This window comes from Elgaria multicarinata, chromosome 2 (assembly GCF_023053635.1).
Source record: "Elgaria multicarinata webbii isolate HBS135686 ecotype San Diego chromosome 2, rElgMul1.1.pri, whole genome shotgun sequence".
Lineage (NCBI taxonomy): Eukaryota > Metazoa > Chordata > Lepidosauria > Squamata > Anguidae > Elgaria > Elgaria multicarinata.
This window is the reverse complement of record NC_086172.1, coordinates 128,506,033-128,523,920: the sequence shown is the minus strand read 5'-3', so window position 1 is coordinate 128,523,920 and position 17,888 is coordinate 128,506,033. Positions and strand designations below refer to the sequence as shown.

Genomic DNA, 17,888 nt, shown 5'->3' with positions numbered 1-17,888 from the left:
CTCCGGAAGCTGGAGCTAGTGCAGAATGCTGCAGCTCGGCTGTTGTCTGTAGCTGCCCCTTTCCAGCATGTAACTCCTCTGCTGAGGGACCTGCACTGGCAGCCTATTCGCTACCGGGCCAGGTTTAAGGTTCTTGTACTTGTGTACAAAGCCCTAAACAACTTGGGACCAGGATACCTGAGAGAGCACCTTCTCCCTTACCAACCTGCCCGGTCACTGAGGTCATCCGAGGGCCTGCTCCTGGTGGTTCCACCTAGATCCATCCTCCGATTGGAATCCACCAGGGGAAGAGCCTTCAGCGTGGTGGCGCCCCTCCTGTGGAATTCCCTGCCTCTGGAGGTCAGGCAGGCTCCGACCTTGTCCTCCTTTCGGCGCCTCCTGAAAACATCTTTATTCCAAGAAGCCTTTCTTTAACATGCAGCCTTGGATTTCTGTTTTTGCTTCTTTTAAATTTTGTTTTAACTGTTTTTATTTTCATTTTACCTTGTACACCGCTCTGAAATTTTTCAATGGGGAGTGGTATATAAATATTCTAAATAAATAATAATAAATAAACTTGGCAATATGAATGAATATGTAAACTATTATATTTCAGTAGTTTACAAAGGGATACAACTTCTGCTTATCTTTAGCAGAGGATAACATATGAAACATTTTATATGGAGAAATGCCATGTTGATATAAAGTACTTTTGTTAATATAATGAGAATAATGAGATCACCATGCACAGAGCAAGAAGTTCTTATTTGGATGGGAGACTTTTTTAGACTCTCAATGCATGTTCCCCAGTAGCATGGTTTCTAGTTGACAAAAACTAGGTGGAAATAGTCTTTATGTGGAGGAGACATCCATACTATTCTCAGCCTTTTTAAAAATCAAACAAATCTGTACTACAATATGTGCTGGTGCAGGGAAGTAAGAGCACATTGCTGAAGGAAGTTGAGGGTAAGCTGTCTGCAGACTCCAAATAGTAATGACTAATTCAGACAACAGCGAGCTGCCTGCTCCCATTTCAAAATATTGCTGGATGAGTGCTCTTGCATGGGAGCTATAAAACATGAGGGTGGGGTGGGGAAATCAAAGAATCTAACAAATAAATGACAACAATGATGATGAGGTAGATAAAAGAACTGTGTCGTGTATCATCACTGACACAATTCATGTTCCACCCAGCAATCCACTTGCAATGTTGGCACTATTTGGTAGAAAGATAATATTTATCCATTGTCAAAACATCATGGTTTTATTTCTGGGTAGTTGCAATATCCCAGTGACATAAGTGTTACATTGGGTAAAGACCTCTTGATCTCCCGCAACAAGTGAGTGATGTATATTTGTTGTGTATCGTAAACTGTGGTTGTTTCCCCCCTTCTTAGCCCAAAACTCTCAGATGTTCAGCAGTTGCCAGAGCATAAATAGTATAGCTAGTGAAGTGGACAGCAGCCATACAGACAGTCACTGTGGAGCCAGTATTAGCAGCCACAAGCGTCAAGCTTACATTCCATACCGTGACTCCATTCTCACTTGGCTTCTGAAGGACAGTTTGGGTGGCAATTCCAAGACCATTATGATTGCAAGTAAGTTCAAGGTTCTGATTTCCTTTCATGTTGTGTTAGGATGCTAAGTGGTATGTTCTGAAGCTTCAGTGCTTAACTTCAAAATAAAAAGTATATGTTTCGGGAGGTGAACTGTGTGATTCTTTGGGTAATTGAGGACTTTTCATCTACATTCTCTAAATGTGAACGTAAAATCTGGGAAATGTGAATCTGGATTAATATCGTTTTGTCTAAATACAAAGCATAGCATACAGAAGAGGCTCTGGGCCTTACTAGGTTTGCAAAGCTGGCTGCTAGAGAAAGATAGCTAATTTTTCAAGATTTTTTTTTTTCAATTAATGCTGTTCTACAGTGAACATGCAAAACCTTTCAGTTAGTTTTGAGTTACATGCGTAACTCCATGTAACATGAATTTTTTTAGAAGGGAAATCCTTTGTAACAAACATTGTTCTCCTAAGGAGGAATCTCATTTTTAGAAATGCATATAAGGCCATATCTCTTTCAGATATGCACGGGATATAGCAACATGAAATTCTAGTTGAGCAGTGGCTGTCTGTCACAGCATAAACATAAATATGGATGTAGAACTTCATTTTCAATTGCTCCTGTTGAGAACACCACAATTTATTTCTCTATTTGAGCAGGTTTGTATGCCAGCCTCCTGCTGTAGTCTGTTTACTCAGGGCAGCTAACAACTTTTAAAAAACAAAAGCAAAATCCATTCATAAAACATTAGCAATACAATAAAAGCAAGAAACGGGGCAGTCAATTAATAACTCATCAGCCCAGCAAACCAAATGTCTGCTGCAATAAAACTGTCTTGTCTAGGCAGCAGAAGGTCAAGAGGCCAAAAACAACTCTCAAGACAGGGATTTCCATAATTTAGCATTGCCATAGAAAAGGCTTTCTGCCATATCCCAACCAGTCATTTTGTTGTCATTAATGCGATGCAGAGAAGAGCCACCCCACCATTCTTAAAGAGAAGGCAGGCTGATATAGGAGGACATGGTTCTTTAGGTATCATGTGTCCAAGCCTTTTAGGGCCTTAAAGGTAGCTACAAGTACCTTACATTTTGTCCAGAAATTAACTGGAAGCTACCGCAGCTGTTGTAAACTCAGTGACACGTGCTCTCAAGGCAGTGTGCTCATCAAGATCTTTGTTGCCTAATTCTGGATCAGGTGAATTTTTGAGAAACTCTTACTGCAACATGGTCTACAACATGATAATTCAATGTAAATAAGGCACATGTCACCAATGGCCAGGTCTCTGACCTTCTTAGGAATGGGCACTTAAGCCCTTCTGAACATCCACTTGTGCTTGTAGGTTCTTTGTCTGTTTGCTTGTCTGTCTGTTTTTAAGGAGACTGAACTCTAAGACCCAAACTGTGCATTATTTTGAAGATGTAATGTTTGGCCCTGAGGCTTCGGTTGTGAGCCTCCACCCCAAAGGAAGGTCATCCACCATAATCCATATTTTCAACAAAATGTTCTTTGTCAATAATGTACATTTAATTCATTACTGTGATCTATCCTGAGTTAATAATATTCACATGTAGCCAATAATCAGTGAGAGGGTCAAAGGTGCTTTATAATGTCCCAATCTATAATAACAAAAGAGGACATGTGTCTGCCTGTTGGTCTGTCTATTACCACTACGGTGCCAAGACCATGAAACATATGGTGCAATGCTATGCCTGTTTAGACAGAAAAACGGTCTGCAGCTCCCAACACCCAGGTGTAGAATGTTATTATTATTATTATTTATTTATATAGCACCATCAATGTACATGGTGCTGATGTTTTTCTATCTAAACATGCATAGGATTGCACCCTTCAATACCTAAAACCTGGCATGCCTACTAATGGGACCCTAGGTTTGTTTGCCTCAAGGTTATTTGGTTTTTTAAAACACATTAATTTAAATTAATTTAAATGTATCGGTGTGATTGAAGACCTCAATAATATCTTCAGTCAGTGGGGAAGACTTCCTCAATCAGCCCATACAGTTTGAAGCCAGCAGGCGAGATTAGTAAACTGAGGCACAAAGTGATATGCTTCCTTCCTCCCTCCTGCTATGGAGCAGGGAAATGAAGTGGACAGACCTCTCTATTAAATGGCTATGGGGTGCACCTGGCAGAGCTGTGCCTAGGGATGCCAGTGGGTGTTGCCTTCACATGGATGAGATAGGCACAATGTGTCCAGCTCTCTGACAGCTGCATAGGCTTCCTTGAAGGCTTCACTGTATCATACTAAGGTCGATTTAGTAGGCAGAAGGACAGGGTTATATGGCTAATCCCTCCTCCCTGCAATGGGGCAGCCTCCACTCAGGAAAATGGAGTGGAAGACCTCTCCCTCAAGGGCTATAGGGGTGCACCATGGCAGGGGCCATGCCTGGGGGTGCCAACATGTATGGTTTCACTCAGACAAGGCAGGCACAGTGTGTCCAACTCTATCAGCTGTGTAAGTTTGCTTGTTTGCAGCTGTTGTATCAATGAAGGGCTAATCTCACTGGTGTAAAGCCAGGTCCATTCACTAGTGTAAACTAAAGGTGCTTCTGGATAAGGCTAATGTTGTGTAATGGCCTTGCCTAATTCCTGGAATTTTACTGATGTTTTGTTGAATTTGTAACCCTCCTGTGTTTTCCCATCATTTCCATTTTTTTCCTTTCAAAAAAAAAGTTAAGGAAGAAAAGTTGGAATAGCTGTACAATGTGTTTTGATTGGTAGAAGGAGCCCTCCTTCTGGAAACACCCTGAATACCTAAGATTTGGCTTCAAATCCCTGCTTAGCCAAGGACTTTGTGGTTGGCCTTGGGAAAAACAATTGAGGTGTTCGTAGGGAAGCAGTTGGGGGAAAACAGTTCTATCCTGATCTGCTTAAAGCCCCAGTTGCTGTTCTTGGCAGAATTTCTGTCTTTGATCATCTGCAGACATAAAAAATAGTTGTGTGTGATATGGTTCTTGTCTGGAGGATTAAAAACTGTAATGAGCTTTTGTGATCAAAATATTATCTATACAGCATTATAAATATCTTTAAATAAGTTTTTTTCCCATTTGTAGCTATCTCTCCTGCAAGCTCTTGTTACAATGAGACCATGAGTACATTGCGATATGCCTCAAACGCCAAAAATATTATTAACAAACCCCGGGTAAATGAGGTGAGCTAACTTGCTGTTGTTTTATCCCTTCCTATTAAGCATTTTTGTCCATATATCAGGTAAATCAGTGTGTCACTTACAAAAATGCATGCAAAAGCACTATAGCTAAAGCTGCAATCGTGTACCCTCTTACATTGGAGTAAGCCCCATGAAACTTAGTTTTATTTACTTTTGAGTATATATCTATATGTATGTAGAATTGCACTGAAAATTTCTAATGGGGCCACAGCGTTTTTCTCTCCCAGTTGTTTATGTATATATTAACTTTATAAATAATATTTTAAGTTATGAAATAGTTTTGAAACCACCCAGAGAGCTTCGGCTATGGGGCGGTATATAAATGTAATAAAATAAATAAATTGTTTTTGTGTGACATTTTAGTTCTAATCCCTTATACGTCAGGTATGTTTTCATCATATATTTAGTTACAGCTGCCTATTCTTACATCCAATATTATCATGGTTTGAGTTTTAACAGAGTGAAGGAGGAAATTTAAGTAGGTACTTGGCACCTTTCTTAAAATCCATCATACCTTTTGTAAACCGCCCAGAGAGCTTCAACTTTTAGGCGGTATATAAATTTAATAAAATAAATAAATAAATATACCCCCAGCCCAAACCAAATAATTGGTACGCTATAATGTATGGAACAGTTATGCCAGGATATATCCAGTAGATTTGTTTTAGAAAAATTTGTATGAAATCAATTATTTTCATACTTCCACTTCTTTATAAGAATGTTTGTCCTCTATTTTTTCAGGATGCAAATGTGAAGCTGATCAGAGAACTACGAGAAGAAATTGATAGATTGAAGGCTATGCTGATGAGCTTTGAGCTGGTGTGTAGAAATGTTTATCTAAATGGAATAAAAATGAACTGTTCATTAGATCTGTTACATTTTTTTTAAAGAATCACCTTTTCTGATATCTGATATTATTAAGAATACAGGAAGCTACCTTTTACAGGGTCATATTATTGTCCAGCCCAGTATTGCATACTCTGACTGGCAGAAACTTCCCAGGGTCTCATTCAAAAAACATTTCCATTACCTGATCCTACATTCTTTTTACTAGAGATTCCAGGTATTAAAGCATGCACTCTACCACTAAATGTCCTTTCCCTTAATAAGTTAAATATGTTAGAAGTTACATAAAGTAACTTAACATTTAGAACTAAATTAGATAGGGCTCAAATGATCTAATTAATTACCTAAACATGCTGTAACTTGCTCCTATCACATACACCCCAGAAACCTCCAGCATAAAACAAAATACCTAATTCATTTAGAATAGTTTCTAATTGCTTGCTAAAAGAAAATTATAAAGTTGATATGATTCTTAATTTTAACTCAGTCTATTGAGCCTGCATTTGAGCCTCAGTCAATTGATTACTGCATTTAATCAATTGATTTGATTATTGAGCCTCAGTCAATTGATTACTGCATTTAATCAATTTTGCAAGACCAGATACTGAAAGCTACTTGTTTTGAGTCCTACCTGAGGCAATTGCACTGTGGAAGCATATTTTAGCCATTCTCTGTGACAGAACTTGATGTCTCAAAGAGGATAATGACTTCTCTTTGGGAACTGAACTGCAGGCTCTTCAACTAGTCACAGCAGTCACTCAGAATTCAAAGGAATCATCAAAAGAAAAAACACACCTGTGAATATATGCTGATCTTATTTATAGAAAAAACTATGTGTCTGTCTATCGGCATAAAATGTTGAACAAAGCAAAGCTGTTGCTAGTTCTAACAAGTGGCACAGCTTTGTGTCTGCGCGTGTGTGTGTGTGTGTGTGTGTGTGTGTGTGTAGATCCCTCATCTCTAAGTCAAATTATATTCATGAGAAGGATGTGTAATTGATTTGGCATACAATCCCATTCATGTTTAAACAGAAAAAAGTCCTACAACTCCCAATATTCCTCAGCCAGCAAGATGAACTGGTAAATGCTGGGAGTGCAGGATTTTTTTCTGTCTAAATATGCATAACATTGCATCCTTAAAAACTGATCGCTTTGGACCAAACTAGAAGCTCTGGATTAGGGGTTCCATACCTGCAATTTACTTTTAAAAATCCATTCACACAATCGCTAATTTAGTGAATGGTGTTACATCTAGTTCAGCCATAGCACTGCATTAACAGTATTTCTGGCGCTGACGTTTATTATTATTTTATTTATTAATTACATTTCTATACCGCCCAATAGCCGGAGCTCTCTGGGCAGTTCACAAAAATTAACAGCCTATTGAGGCAGGGATCTTGAATCTGCTTTCTGTTGCTTGGCCTGGCATTCCATGGCTTTTTAGTCAACATATGTACCTGCCTAGACCCTAAGATCATCTTCATGGGTCCGAGGTGGATGGCTACCAGGAAAAGGGCCTTTTCTGCTGTGGCACCCCCAGCTGTGAAATGAGCTCCATAGAAAGGTTCGCTTAGCACCTATGTTGTTCTTTTGGCACCAGGTGAAGACCTTTTTATTTTCCCAGCTTTTTTGCATCCTAATCTTATAGCTCCACTGTATTGAATCTGTATTTTAAATCTCTGCATTGCTGCTCCGTTTTATTCTGTTTGTACTTTTATATTGTGGTTTTATATTGTGATCTTAAGCTTTCATATTTTATATTTTATGCTGTACTTTATAGTTTAAATTTTTGTGAACCTCCCAGAGAACTTTAGCTATTGGGTGATCTAGAAATGAAATAAATAAAATAAAATAAAATAAAGCACTGCTGAGTCATCTCAGAGAACTTCAGAAACTTCATGTAATTTTAAAAAAATTGGTCAACACTGCCTGTTAAGTCCTGGAGAAAGGGTATAATTGTGATTAGAAATACTTCATAACTATATATGCAGTGTCAAATACAGGATAATATGATGTGATTCTTTCTGTGCTTATGGCTTCACTTTCCTAAAGTTAGGTCATTCGTCTTCATTTTGAATATGGAAACATTACCAAGAACTCTGTAATATTTTTTTCCCATAGAGAAATTCTAGTCCTTCATGGAGTGATGACAAAGAAGGAAATCTAACAGAATTAGTTCTTCAAAATGAAATTAAGGTATGTACACTTCATAATTTCCCCAATGTTTGTGTATTGGGGATTGAAGCACTTATTTTATAAACCTTTGCTTTCAATAGGAGCAAATCTGCAGGCATCATTCCCGAAGGCCCATTGTAAAATCCTTCATGTGGAGCATCCCATGAATGCAGATGCATGGAGAAAGTCACCCTAAGCCACCAGGGAACACAAACAATGAGAATCTGGCACTTTACACTCTATTGCACTGTCACCACTAAAATAACAGGTTGGAATAGTACTGCAGTTTTCAGCCCAGCAGGAATCAGGTGACACAAGGAACTAACAGGGTCTATAAAACTTCTGACTCCAGCTTGGTTCCTGAGTCTGAGCAACATGTTGCTCAGGGCATATCAAGTTACTTGGCCATCTGGCTAGCCACCGCTTTTCCGTCTATTTGAGTGCTGCAGAACCAGCTGTTTGTTTCTAGGCCACAACCCTATCCATAAACAAGCTGATAAGCACTATTTCCCAGCAACAATCACAATAATTTTTACTTTATAATGTTACATTTGCTTGCAGTAAAAAAGGGTATCCATTATGCTGTTATAATAAGCACTATTCTGCCCCCCTCCACTTACTATCCCCAAAGATTGATCAGCTGACCAAAGACTGGACAGATAAATGGATTAACAGGAAAGCTATCATGGAAGAATACAGTGTGGATATCAACAAGAAAAAAGCGGGAGTGGTGATAGATTCCAGTTTACCTCATTTAATGGCCATGGACGATGATATCCTTAGTACTGGTGTTGTGCTCTATCATCTCAGGGTGAGAGGATCCATGTATTTGTTTTTTGATTTCAAATGTTAACAGTATAATGATGAATAAAGAGGAAAGGGTTGTATCTGCTTTGTTTGGTTATGAGCAAGGAAGGATATAGTTTTGGGGCTTAGTCATCATTAATGTGCAGAAATAGGGGGAAAGCATGTTTTTAGGGGGAAGCTTAGGTAATGAACATCCCAATAACATCTTCTCCTTTATATAGTAATGGCTTTATGTGTGTCCTGATATGAGCAAGAAGATTGATAAACAGAAAAAGCACTATCTTTTTTGAATTATGGACATTTCTTTTAACGGTAAAAGAAGAATGTAAAAGGCCCAACTTGCCAAATACTTCTCATATCTCTCTCTCAGCATTTTGATCAAGCTTGTGAAGTTTACTTTAATTATATGACTTAATACGAATTTTATCTTATGGAAAGTAAGAGTTTCTTAAGGCCTGCACGTCACCACTTGGAGAAGAGATCTATAGTATATTATCTGTAGATAACTGGAAAACTATTTAAGCCAAAGTGGGAAATATTAATTACATACAAAAGAGAAGGCAATGATACAAACACTAAGGCTTTTAATAACGATATTTTAATGTTAAATATTTATTCCGGAATACATGTAATCTCCCGTCTTTCATTTATACACCTAAAGCTGGAGTTCAACTTCCTAGACGTTCTAGTCAGGAAATTATAATGAGAGCTTATGTTTTATGTTGTTTTCTGTGAAATATTCTACTGAAATTGTGAAGCCAGTAGCTGCCTTTGAAATTTCCCATTAAGGAATCCAGTTTAGGAAATGTGTGCAGTACGTGCATTAACACATCATATTCTCTTCTCTTTCCTTTTTCGAATCTAAATTCCATTTTTTTAAAACTAGCCTGTGAGTATCATCTCATTTCATCTGGTAAAAAATGCCTGTAATTTCAGATAATTTGCTTGCAAATACTCCATTTACTCTGTCCTTTTACTTCTTAAAGATCAATGAAGATACAAGAATGTTGGTGTTCATGTGCTTTGTTGCACTTTCTTTATGAATATTGGTCATTTTTCATTTTAAAGTTGTGACACATACAGGTCCTCATGATTGAACATAGTTTCAGTTGTTTGGGACTGGTGCAGGCCACCACATTTGCCCAAGTAAAATACATCTACATTAGTGTCCCATTGAAACACAAAGCTGAGCCCTTTCCAAAATACTTATTTTTTAGTTTGCCAAGACTACAAGATGTCTATTGGGCAAGGTAAGAAATTTGACATAGTAGAAAGAAGCAGAACAGTTATTTTTGCACATTACTCATTTTTACAATACCTGACAGGGAGTGAGGATATATTTTTACAGAAGGAAGCCTTGTTTGCATGCTCACCAACAGGACTCTCGTTAAGCCCTCTTGACTTTTCCATTTACACTGCACTAACAACGTTGTACCCTCTTTCTTTGCTTCTAGATGCTGCCTTTTCTTTTCTTTATGCTTTGCCTTTTTTAGATTCAGGTGTCTGTTACCTTCATCTGAGGAACAAGAAGGTAAAATGCTAATGTGTTTCCTTTACATAGTCACAATTCTGTCCCTCATGCTGCCAACTTTCCACGGGAGCATAAGATGTGCATACATGCTCAGTCCTCTGTTTTTTATTGGAGATAGGATTGCTTGCTTTGGGGGTGAAAGGAAATCAATATTTTCCTGCATACTGGGTGTTCTTGATAAGCAAAAAGTTCTCTTTTGCTTGTGTGTGACTCCATTCTGTGCGCAGGGCCATCCATTTTGCTATAAAAGGGAATGATAAAGACATTTGGTTGGGATGTTGAAAGGCCTGCTAATAAATATAGAGAAGCAAGAGCTACTTCTGACCAAACTTCTTCCACTATATAGCTTTCCCCACTTGAGCAGGTTGTTGAAGTTGGTGCAACTAATCCTCTTCCCCATATGACCTCTAGACAATTCTAACACGATACAATACTACACATGAACATGGCTGGCCCTGCCAAAAGCAAACGACAAGATGGACACACACACAACCTCCAATTCTGTGTACAGAAGCTAGTCAGACTGACAGTTGGATCTTCAATGTGGGGTGGAACAGGATCTTCCAACACGCCTGAGGGGCAGCATGCTAGTTTGGGTAGCATAGGGCAGGCTGGGTGGCACAAAAGCCTATATCCGCCAACACAGGGGAACAGCCAAGGGCTCAGAAGGAACAGCTGGGGGTGGGGGAAAGATGCTGCCACTACCCCCATCCCAGCACCTGCTGCCTGAGTCATCTTCCTCACTCTTTCTAATGGTAGGTTCAGCCTTGCCATGTCTGTAACTCACTCATTATTACTACATTTAATAACTATTGTTATTCTGTCGTACTACTACTCCCTTCACTTCTGTTCTTGCAGGGTATAGATTTTTAGTCTTTACATTGCCCTAGGCAAGAATTATTTCTTCAATTGCATTTGGAAATCGAATCTGTCTACTTCATTTATTTCAACGCAAGTAAAATAAATGAAGATAAAAGGCTGCAATTCGGTTCATAATTTAGATTGCTTATTAGGTTCCATTGATTTCAGTAAGAACTAATAACATTTATATGCCAGGCTGTAGCCCAGCATTGTATTTATTCTACTTCCTTTTAAAGCTGATTTGAGATGTGTATATAATAATTAACTTATTGATCTTAAAAAAAGATTATATACATAAAATTACAGTTTTTCCTGAAATGCCTTAATGCCAGGAGACAGACATTAGAATAGTGCATTGGTCTGGTAATACTATTCTTAACTCCTGGACTCAGAATATAGTTTTAAAATGTTTTACTTCATTATATTAAAAGTATTTGACAATATATTTTGTCCTACATTCTATTTGTTAGTTTGGGGTATCTATTTCATATTTATCCAATCGCTGAAAGTGTGGAGTAATAGTATTAGAATGTTGCTCTGGTAATGTAATAAATGTAAATGTAATTATGTATATACAAATGTTATAAGAAATACATTAATACATCCTATATATTTCCTTCCTATATAAATATCTTTGGGCCTCACTGACTCTCACATGAGTATTAATATTGATGGGATGCTTTCCAATTAGCTATACATCTAAAATTTGGCAAATGTACTGTCTTAAGACATCTAGATTACTCAAAACAAATCTGAAAATGGGACATTTGTACACCTCTCTCTCAAAACTGAGGATTCAGAACGTAATTCCGAAAGTTCATGTTACTTCGAGGAAACTCAAAAAGCTAAGCAACTTAAGAAATGTGTATTGTTATAAGAGAGTAATTCTGTATCCCCTAGACAGCATCTAAAGGGGCATAGGATGTTGCAGATCTCCTCAGAGGCTGGAGAAGAACTCCAACCTTGTAGGAGGAAATCCGATAGTGGATCACCCCAGCCCCTCCCATGGTGATTCCTTCTCCTAAGGTTAAGCATCGCAGCCTTAGGAGGGGAAGAAATAGCATTTGGCAATAGTCCAAGCTCTGAAAGAGAGACATTTGTAAGACTCTTAATTATAATGAAGATCAAGGAGTGAAGCCTCCAAACAAGTAAATTACTTCCAAACCACCCAGTAAGCTTAAATATGTTACACACATAGCTCCCTACAGAAACGCCTGGAAAAAGGGACATGCTGGGCTGTGGGGATTGAGTTGCCCCATTATTATTAGTATTAGTATTAGAATTATATCCCGCTTTTTTTCCTCCAAGGAATCCAAGGTGGTGTAAATAATCCTCCTCCTCTCCATTTTATCCTCACAACAACAACCCTGTGAAGTAGGTTGGGCTGAGAATCTGTGACTGGCCCAAAGTCACCCAGTGTGTTTCCATGGCCTAGTGGGGACTAGAACCGGGATCTCCTGACTCCCAGTCCAACACTTTAGCCACTACACCACACTGATTCTCCCTTTAAACTTGGATTTGAGCAGTGAAGCACTTCCAGTTGCAACCTGAAGCGTGTGTCCATGCTTGCAGAAAGCAAATTTCATTCACTATTTAAAATATTTATTTCCTGTTAATAAATCAGGAGATCTTGTGCAAACAAATCTAGATATTTTAAACAATGTAAAAGTCCACAGGTGGTATATGAGAGAAAATATAGAAATGTACCCAAGTCTTTTCAAGAATTACTTCATTTACTGTGATTTGTTTCAATTTTGTAGGAAGGAATGACCAAAATTGGAAGAAGTGATTCAAACCAGGAACAGGATATCGGTAAGAATTGTGAGAAAGATCTCAAGATCTTGCAGAAAAGTAGTGAGGATAGAGCCACCCCCATCCAAAAACACAATCCTTAACAAAAATTCACCATGCCATGCACAATTTCCTCATGTCACTGGGGAATATCCCTGGTGGTAGAGGCAAGCAGGTATGTACTAGTCTTTCGACTGTGTGGGAGGTTATTTTTATATTATTTTTGAGGAGTCAGAAAAGCTGTTCTTTGGGCCCTTATAGGTGTCCTGTAGTCTAGTGGACTGTCTGCTCTAAATAAGATCAGCAGCACTCTGTGCATGTCAAGAGAGTATGTGGTACAGTCATGCTCAGAGCAAAGTCTGATGGCTGGCTGGGGAACGTAAGTTGTAGGACTTTTTTCTGTCTAAATATGCATAGGATAGTACTCTAAAAGACTGACAGGATGGTGTTCTCTTTCAAGTAAAAGTAAGATACTCTTGAGTAAGAACTGTAGACCAGAGGAGCAAATAACAACTTTAGTTGCTTCCACACTGGTTTGTTAATCTTTGTTCATCAACTTTTTACAGAAAATCAAGATGATGATATTGCCAGCCTATTTCCATTTTGCTGTTTTCTTTGTTGCCTTCTTATCTCTTTTCAGATCTGATTTGAGGCATTTAGAAAAAGAATTAAGATGCAATTGTAGTGTGGATTGGCAAGGCACCATTGAGGCTTTTCAGGGCATGCAAAGGGCTTAAACCAGGGCTACATAAACATTTCCTGGGAGGTCTGTGGCAGCTACGTGGCAGCTACTGCTTTATTTATTTACTGTTCAGCTTGCATTAGTTTAATACAGCATTTTTAATATTTATGTAGGTCAAATAATGAGTATTAAAATTCCAAAAATGATTTCCCCCCCACCAGTGTTTCTCTCATATATCAGATGAATTTGCAAAATGCTGTGAGCTTATGCATGTAGCAGGTATAAACAGTGTGTGCACTCCTCTTTTATTTTGGCAACTTTGATAGTCGATGGTGTGATCTTTTTGTTATTTTGATTTGGAAACTACCTTGGGAATCTTTTTGTAAGATTGAAATGTGTGGTAATGTTGAGGCTTGCCTGAGAAGCAGTTTGATTTGAGCTAGGAGCTGGGAATGAGGCTGGGCCATGGGACCAGCCAGTAAGGAGCAAAGGACAAAGCAGAAGTCAGGATCAAAGTCCAAGGCAGAAGTCAGTATCCAAAATCAACCAAGGATATAGGAACATGCCAGAGCTCAGGAATATCTGTAGCTCGACCAAGGCTCAACTGAAACAGAGCTTATTTTCCTTCCTATCTGGGAGGATCCAGTGACCAGCTTAAGTGGATCCAATGATAAGCCAGGGCTTGAAGGTATTTCAGTGAGAAGCTGCCACCTGCAGTTCAGTGGTTCACCACAAAAGGGAGCTGCATACAGATCCTGGAGCTCTTGACAGGTAGAAATAACAGAAATGAATTAATACTGTACTTTTAATTAGACGTTTCCTTCTTGCAGCTTCTGCACCTTTTATTAGTTCCTGTTCATTGTGGCAGCAGCATTTCGGATGAATACCCTATTAATTGCACTTTAATTACTCCATTCCTGTTCCCCATGGGGAGAGGGATTTATTTATTTATTTATTTATTTATTTATTTTAATAGCAAAATAGCAGTTTTACTATTTAAAAGGAAAAGAAAACTAATAACTAAAATTATTTTCCAATGCTGTAAGCAGCTGCAAGGTGAAAGGTAGTAATTACCATTGCAGGGGACCTTTACTCATTGGGATTTACTTCTAAGTAGGTATTATAGAAAATCTTGGTCTGGGGAAGGACATTAATAATGTAGCACTATATTAAGTTGCAAGCCTCAGTGTGGAAGCAACCTTTCTTGGGAAAATCAGAAGTATGAATAAAAGTGGAGTATTCACTTATTTTTCTACTGTGAAACTGGACATAAGAAAGGATTCTTTAAGAGACAGGAAATGTGCACAAGCATTCAGATGGTTTTCCAGTAAGGCTGGCTTAAAGAAGAGAGAGGTTTCCTAACATTGAGAATTCTGTATGATGTCCTTGCTAAGGATTGCAGATGGAGTACCACACCTGACAGGGTCAGTTTGATGTAGTGCCAGACCAAAATGTATGATCCACACTTTTTTTCAGCATTTGTGGGGAGAGGCATAAACAGCCCTTGAAGGAAATTGCTACCCTGATAGTTCAAGAGGGCAAGCATCTCCCCACACCCTCCCCAAACTATGTTTGTTTATTTAAAATCATTTATTACATTTATATACCACCCCACAGCTGAAGCTCTGGGCGGTTGTGATCTTGTTCCTACTGAAAGTAGCATTGTTCCTATTCCTGCTGTTTATTCAAACAGTATCACAAACTGGGTAATTTATAGCATCCATGCTAAAGCTGGGAACAAACTGACAGCACAAATGCCTTCAATGCCATTCCCAACCCCAACCCCTGGTTAAACCAAATATTTGTGAGGAACAAAGTTTAAATGCTGTATGATAGAAAAGCTTCATTTTTCAAGCACATCACTAAGTACTATGGTACTTAGATTGTGGACCATTTGGAAGAGGCGTCATCTTAAATTTTCTGTGAACTGCAAAGATTATTTGAAGCATTGTACAAAACATAATAACGTTTATTTATTTTTATTTTATTTTATTTATTACATTTTTATACCGCCCAATAGCCGAAACTCTCTGGGCGGTTCACAAAAATTAAAACCATAATAAAACAGCCAACAGATTAAAAACACAAATACAAAATACAGTATAAAAAGCACAACCAGGATAAAACCACGCATTTATCCTTATTAATGTTTCTGGATATTCACACTAGAGTTTTGTACCAAAAAAAATAACAATGAGGAATGGTGTTTTAAATAAATCTCAACTATTAAGTAAAAAAAGAAACCCTTGCATTTTTCAGTTTTGCAGGGTCAGTGGATTGAAAGGGACCATTGTGTTGTAGACAACCAGTATGGGATTGTGACTCTGCGGCCACTTCAGGGAGCACACTGCATTGTGAATGGTCATGAAATCACAGATTCCATCCGCTTGTCTCAAGGTAAAGCCTATATCACTGCTTTATAGCACCGCTGTTATCTACTATATCTGGTTTATAAAGTAACATGATTCAAGAACAGTATTATTCATGTAAAAGAATAATAAAGTACGTTCAGACATTGAGTAGCTTGATCATAGCCACATTTACTCAGAAGTAAGTCCTATTGATTTCGATGGGACTTACTTCTGAATCAAAGTACATGGGACTCCAAATTATGTATTTGGAGTCCCATGCAGTATTGCAGTAACCTATGAGTGCAATAATTGCTATGCCTATTTTATTAAGTGTAAATGTAAAATTGGGTTGAGAAATACTTGTCTTATCAAAGGCCACCTTGCAAGTTAATAGCTAAACTGGAATTTAAAGTTAATCCCCACTGGCCCCTGATGAACACTGCCTTCCAAACCACATTGACTGTATTTCTGCTGTGTATATTTTATAGTCTTGGCTTAGACATTTCTAATGAAAGAGTATAATTGAATGTCTCTACGAGTACAGTGTTCACCAAATTCTTTAATTCAAGATGTGAATTAAAGAATGTGGTGGATGAAAATAAAATGTAACCATAATGTAATGTACCAGACATAGTGGTAGTCTTAAAGCTTTGGATTCATCTTGTCTCATTCAAGTTACTTTCAAGGTAACTTGCCTTCACAATCAGCATGCTAGTCTCCACTTTCTCTCAGTGCCAGTACTGTTGAACATGGATTTTGCTAGTGGAACACGGTGGAGTGAAGTGACTTTTGCCGATTTCCCCTTCAAAAATCTACTGTACATAGTGTTGTCCAATTCACCCTTGAGAGCAGATTTTTAGAGGACACAAGTGGCTACAGAAGAAGTAGGGAAATTGGCAAAAATCTCCTCCCTCTCCCCATTCTGCTGATTTTAGTGTCCTTTGAATGGAACCACTCGTGGGATGTTTCTGCAGACAGGAGCAAAGTCTAGATCCAATCATTTGTTTTTCATCAAAACGTGGCTTTACGCCGTGATTTATTTAAATGCTTCATTTAAGCATTTTAGACTTGTGTTCTCTTCCTCTGTTCTATAACATTTTCATTCACAAAATGTGAAAAGTTCAGTTAATGCCAGGCTGGATCTAAAATGTCTTTTAGTTAGTAGGATAATTTCAGAATTATCTAGACAACAACCTCTGATATTTAGCTGTCTTTTTAAAAATCTAGAAATTACAGAACCAAAAGTACTACATTTGTAGTAGAATGTACCCTGAATACTTGTGAAAAGCTGAATATTTGCAGAACAATTTAAATAACTGCAGTTTTCTCATTTGGCCTTTTCTTTGCTTGTTTTAGGAGCTCTTGTTATTCTGGGTAAAGCTCACAAATTTAGATTCAACCACCCAGCTGAGGCTGCCATTTTAAGACAAAGACGATTAGTAAGTTTGGAGCATGTTACATTTTTTTCTTTTCCATTTGCGTATTGGAAGCTAATGACTTTACTCTCTTGTAAAAAATATTAAAATGGGAGGAAAAACATTTTTCAGTGTTGCTTATTTGCCAGGAAAAAAATGTATGTACCTTCTAAAAGGAGACAGTGATGAAAAGAGAGTGCTACAGACTTGCTATTATATTAAGAGGCTTTTGATAACTTCAACTATGGTATCATTCTAGATGTTCTCGTTAGTAACAGGGGTTCCAGTTCTTCCTAGAGGAGCAATTTCAGAGGGTGGCACTGTAGGGGATGGCAGCTTGATTTTTTGACAGTTGGCCTGTGGGGGTCCCTCATGGGGACTGTTACATTCCCCATGCTATTCTGTCATCTATATGAAACTGCTAGGAGCTTATCTTGGGATTTAGAGTTTGGGGTTACCAAAGTGTGGATGACACTTAACTCTATCTCTCTTTTCCATTATAACCCAGGTTCTGAACTGGTGCATGGAATTAATAATGTACTAGCTAGGGGCTAACATGTTGCAGCTAGTCTGGGAATAGAGATTCAACCTATTCTAAATAGGGTCACACTTCTATTGAAATAACAATGGGGTGTTCATGGACCCAGCCTTGACTCTAAATCAGAGATGAGGAACATTTTTCAGCCAGAGGGCCACATTG

At 38.2% G+C, this 17,888-nt stretch overlaps 1 protein-coding gene across 1 annotated transcript in view; it reads left to right on the top strand.

Annotated features, from left to right (window-relative positions):
• Nucleotides 1-17,888, top strand: part of STARD9 (StAR related lipid transfer domain containing 9) — a 130,572-nt gene that overhangs the window by 71,902 nt on the left and 40,782 nt on the right. The window contains exons 12-19 of the mRNA XM_063118448.1: nucleotides 1,377-1,577; nucleotides 4,615-4,712; nucleotides 5,472-5,549; nucleotides 7,697-7,771; nucleotides 8,382-8,561; nucleotides 12,710-12,761; nucleotides 15,682-15,819; nucleotides 17,130-17,212. Of these exons, the coding sequence (XP_062974518.1) occupies nucleotides 1,377-1,577; nucleotides 4,615-4,712; nucleotides 5,472-5,549; nucleotides 7,697-7,771; nucleotides 8,382-8,561; nucleotides 12,710-12,761; nucleotides 15,682-15,819; nucleotides 17,130-17,212 (905 nt within the window). The remainder of the gene's footprint in view (nucleotides 1-1,376; nucleotides 1,578-4,614; nucleotides 4,713-5,471; nucleotides 5,550-7,696; nucleotides 7,772-8,381; nucleotides 8,562-12,709; nucleotides 12,762-15,681; nucleotides 15,820-17,129; nucleotides 17,213-17,888) is intronic.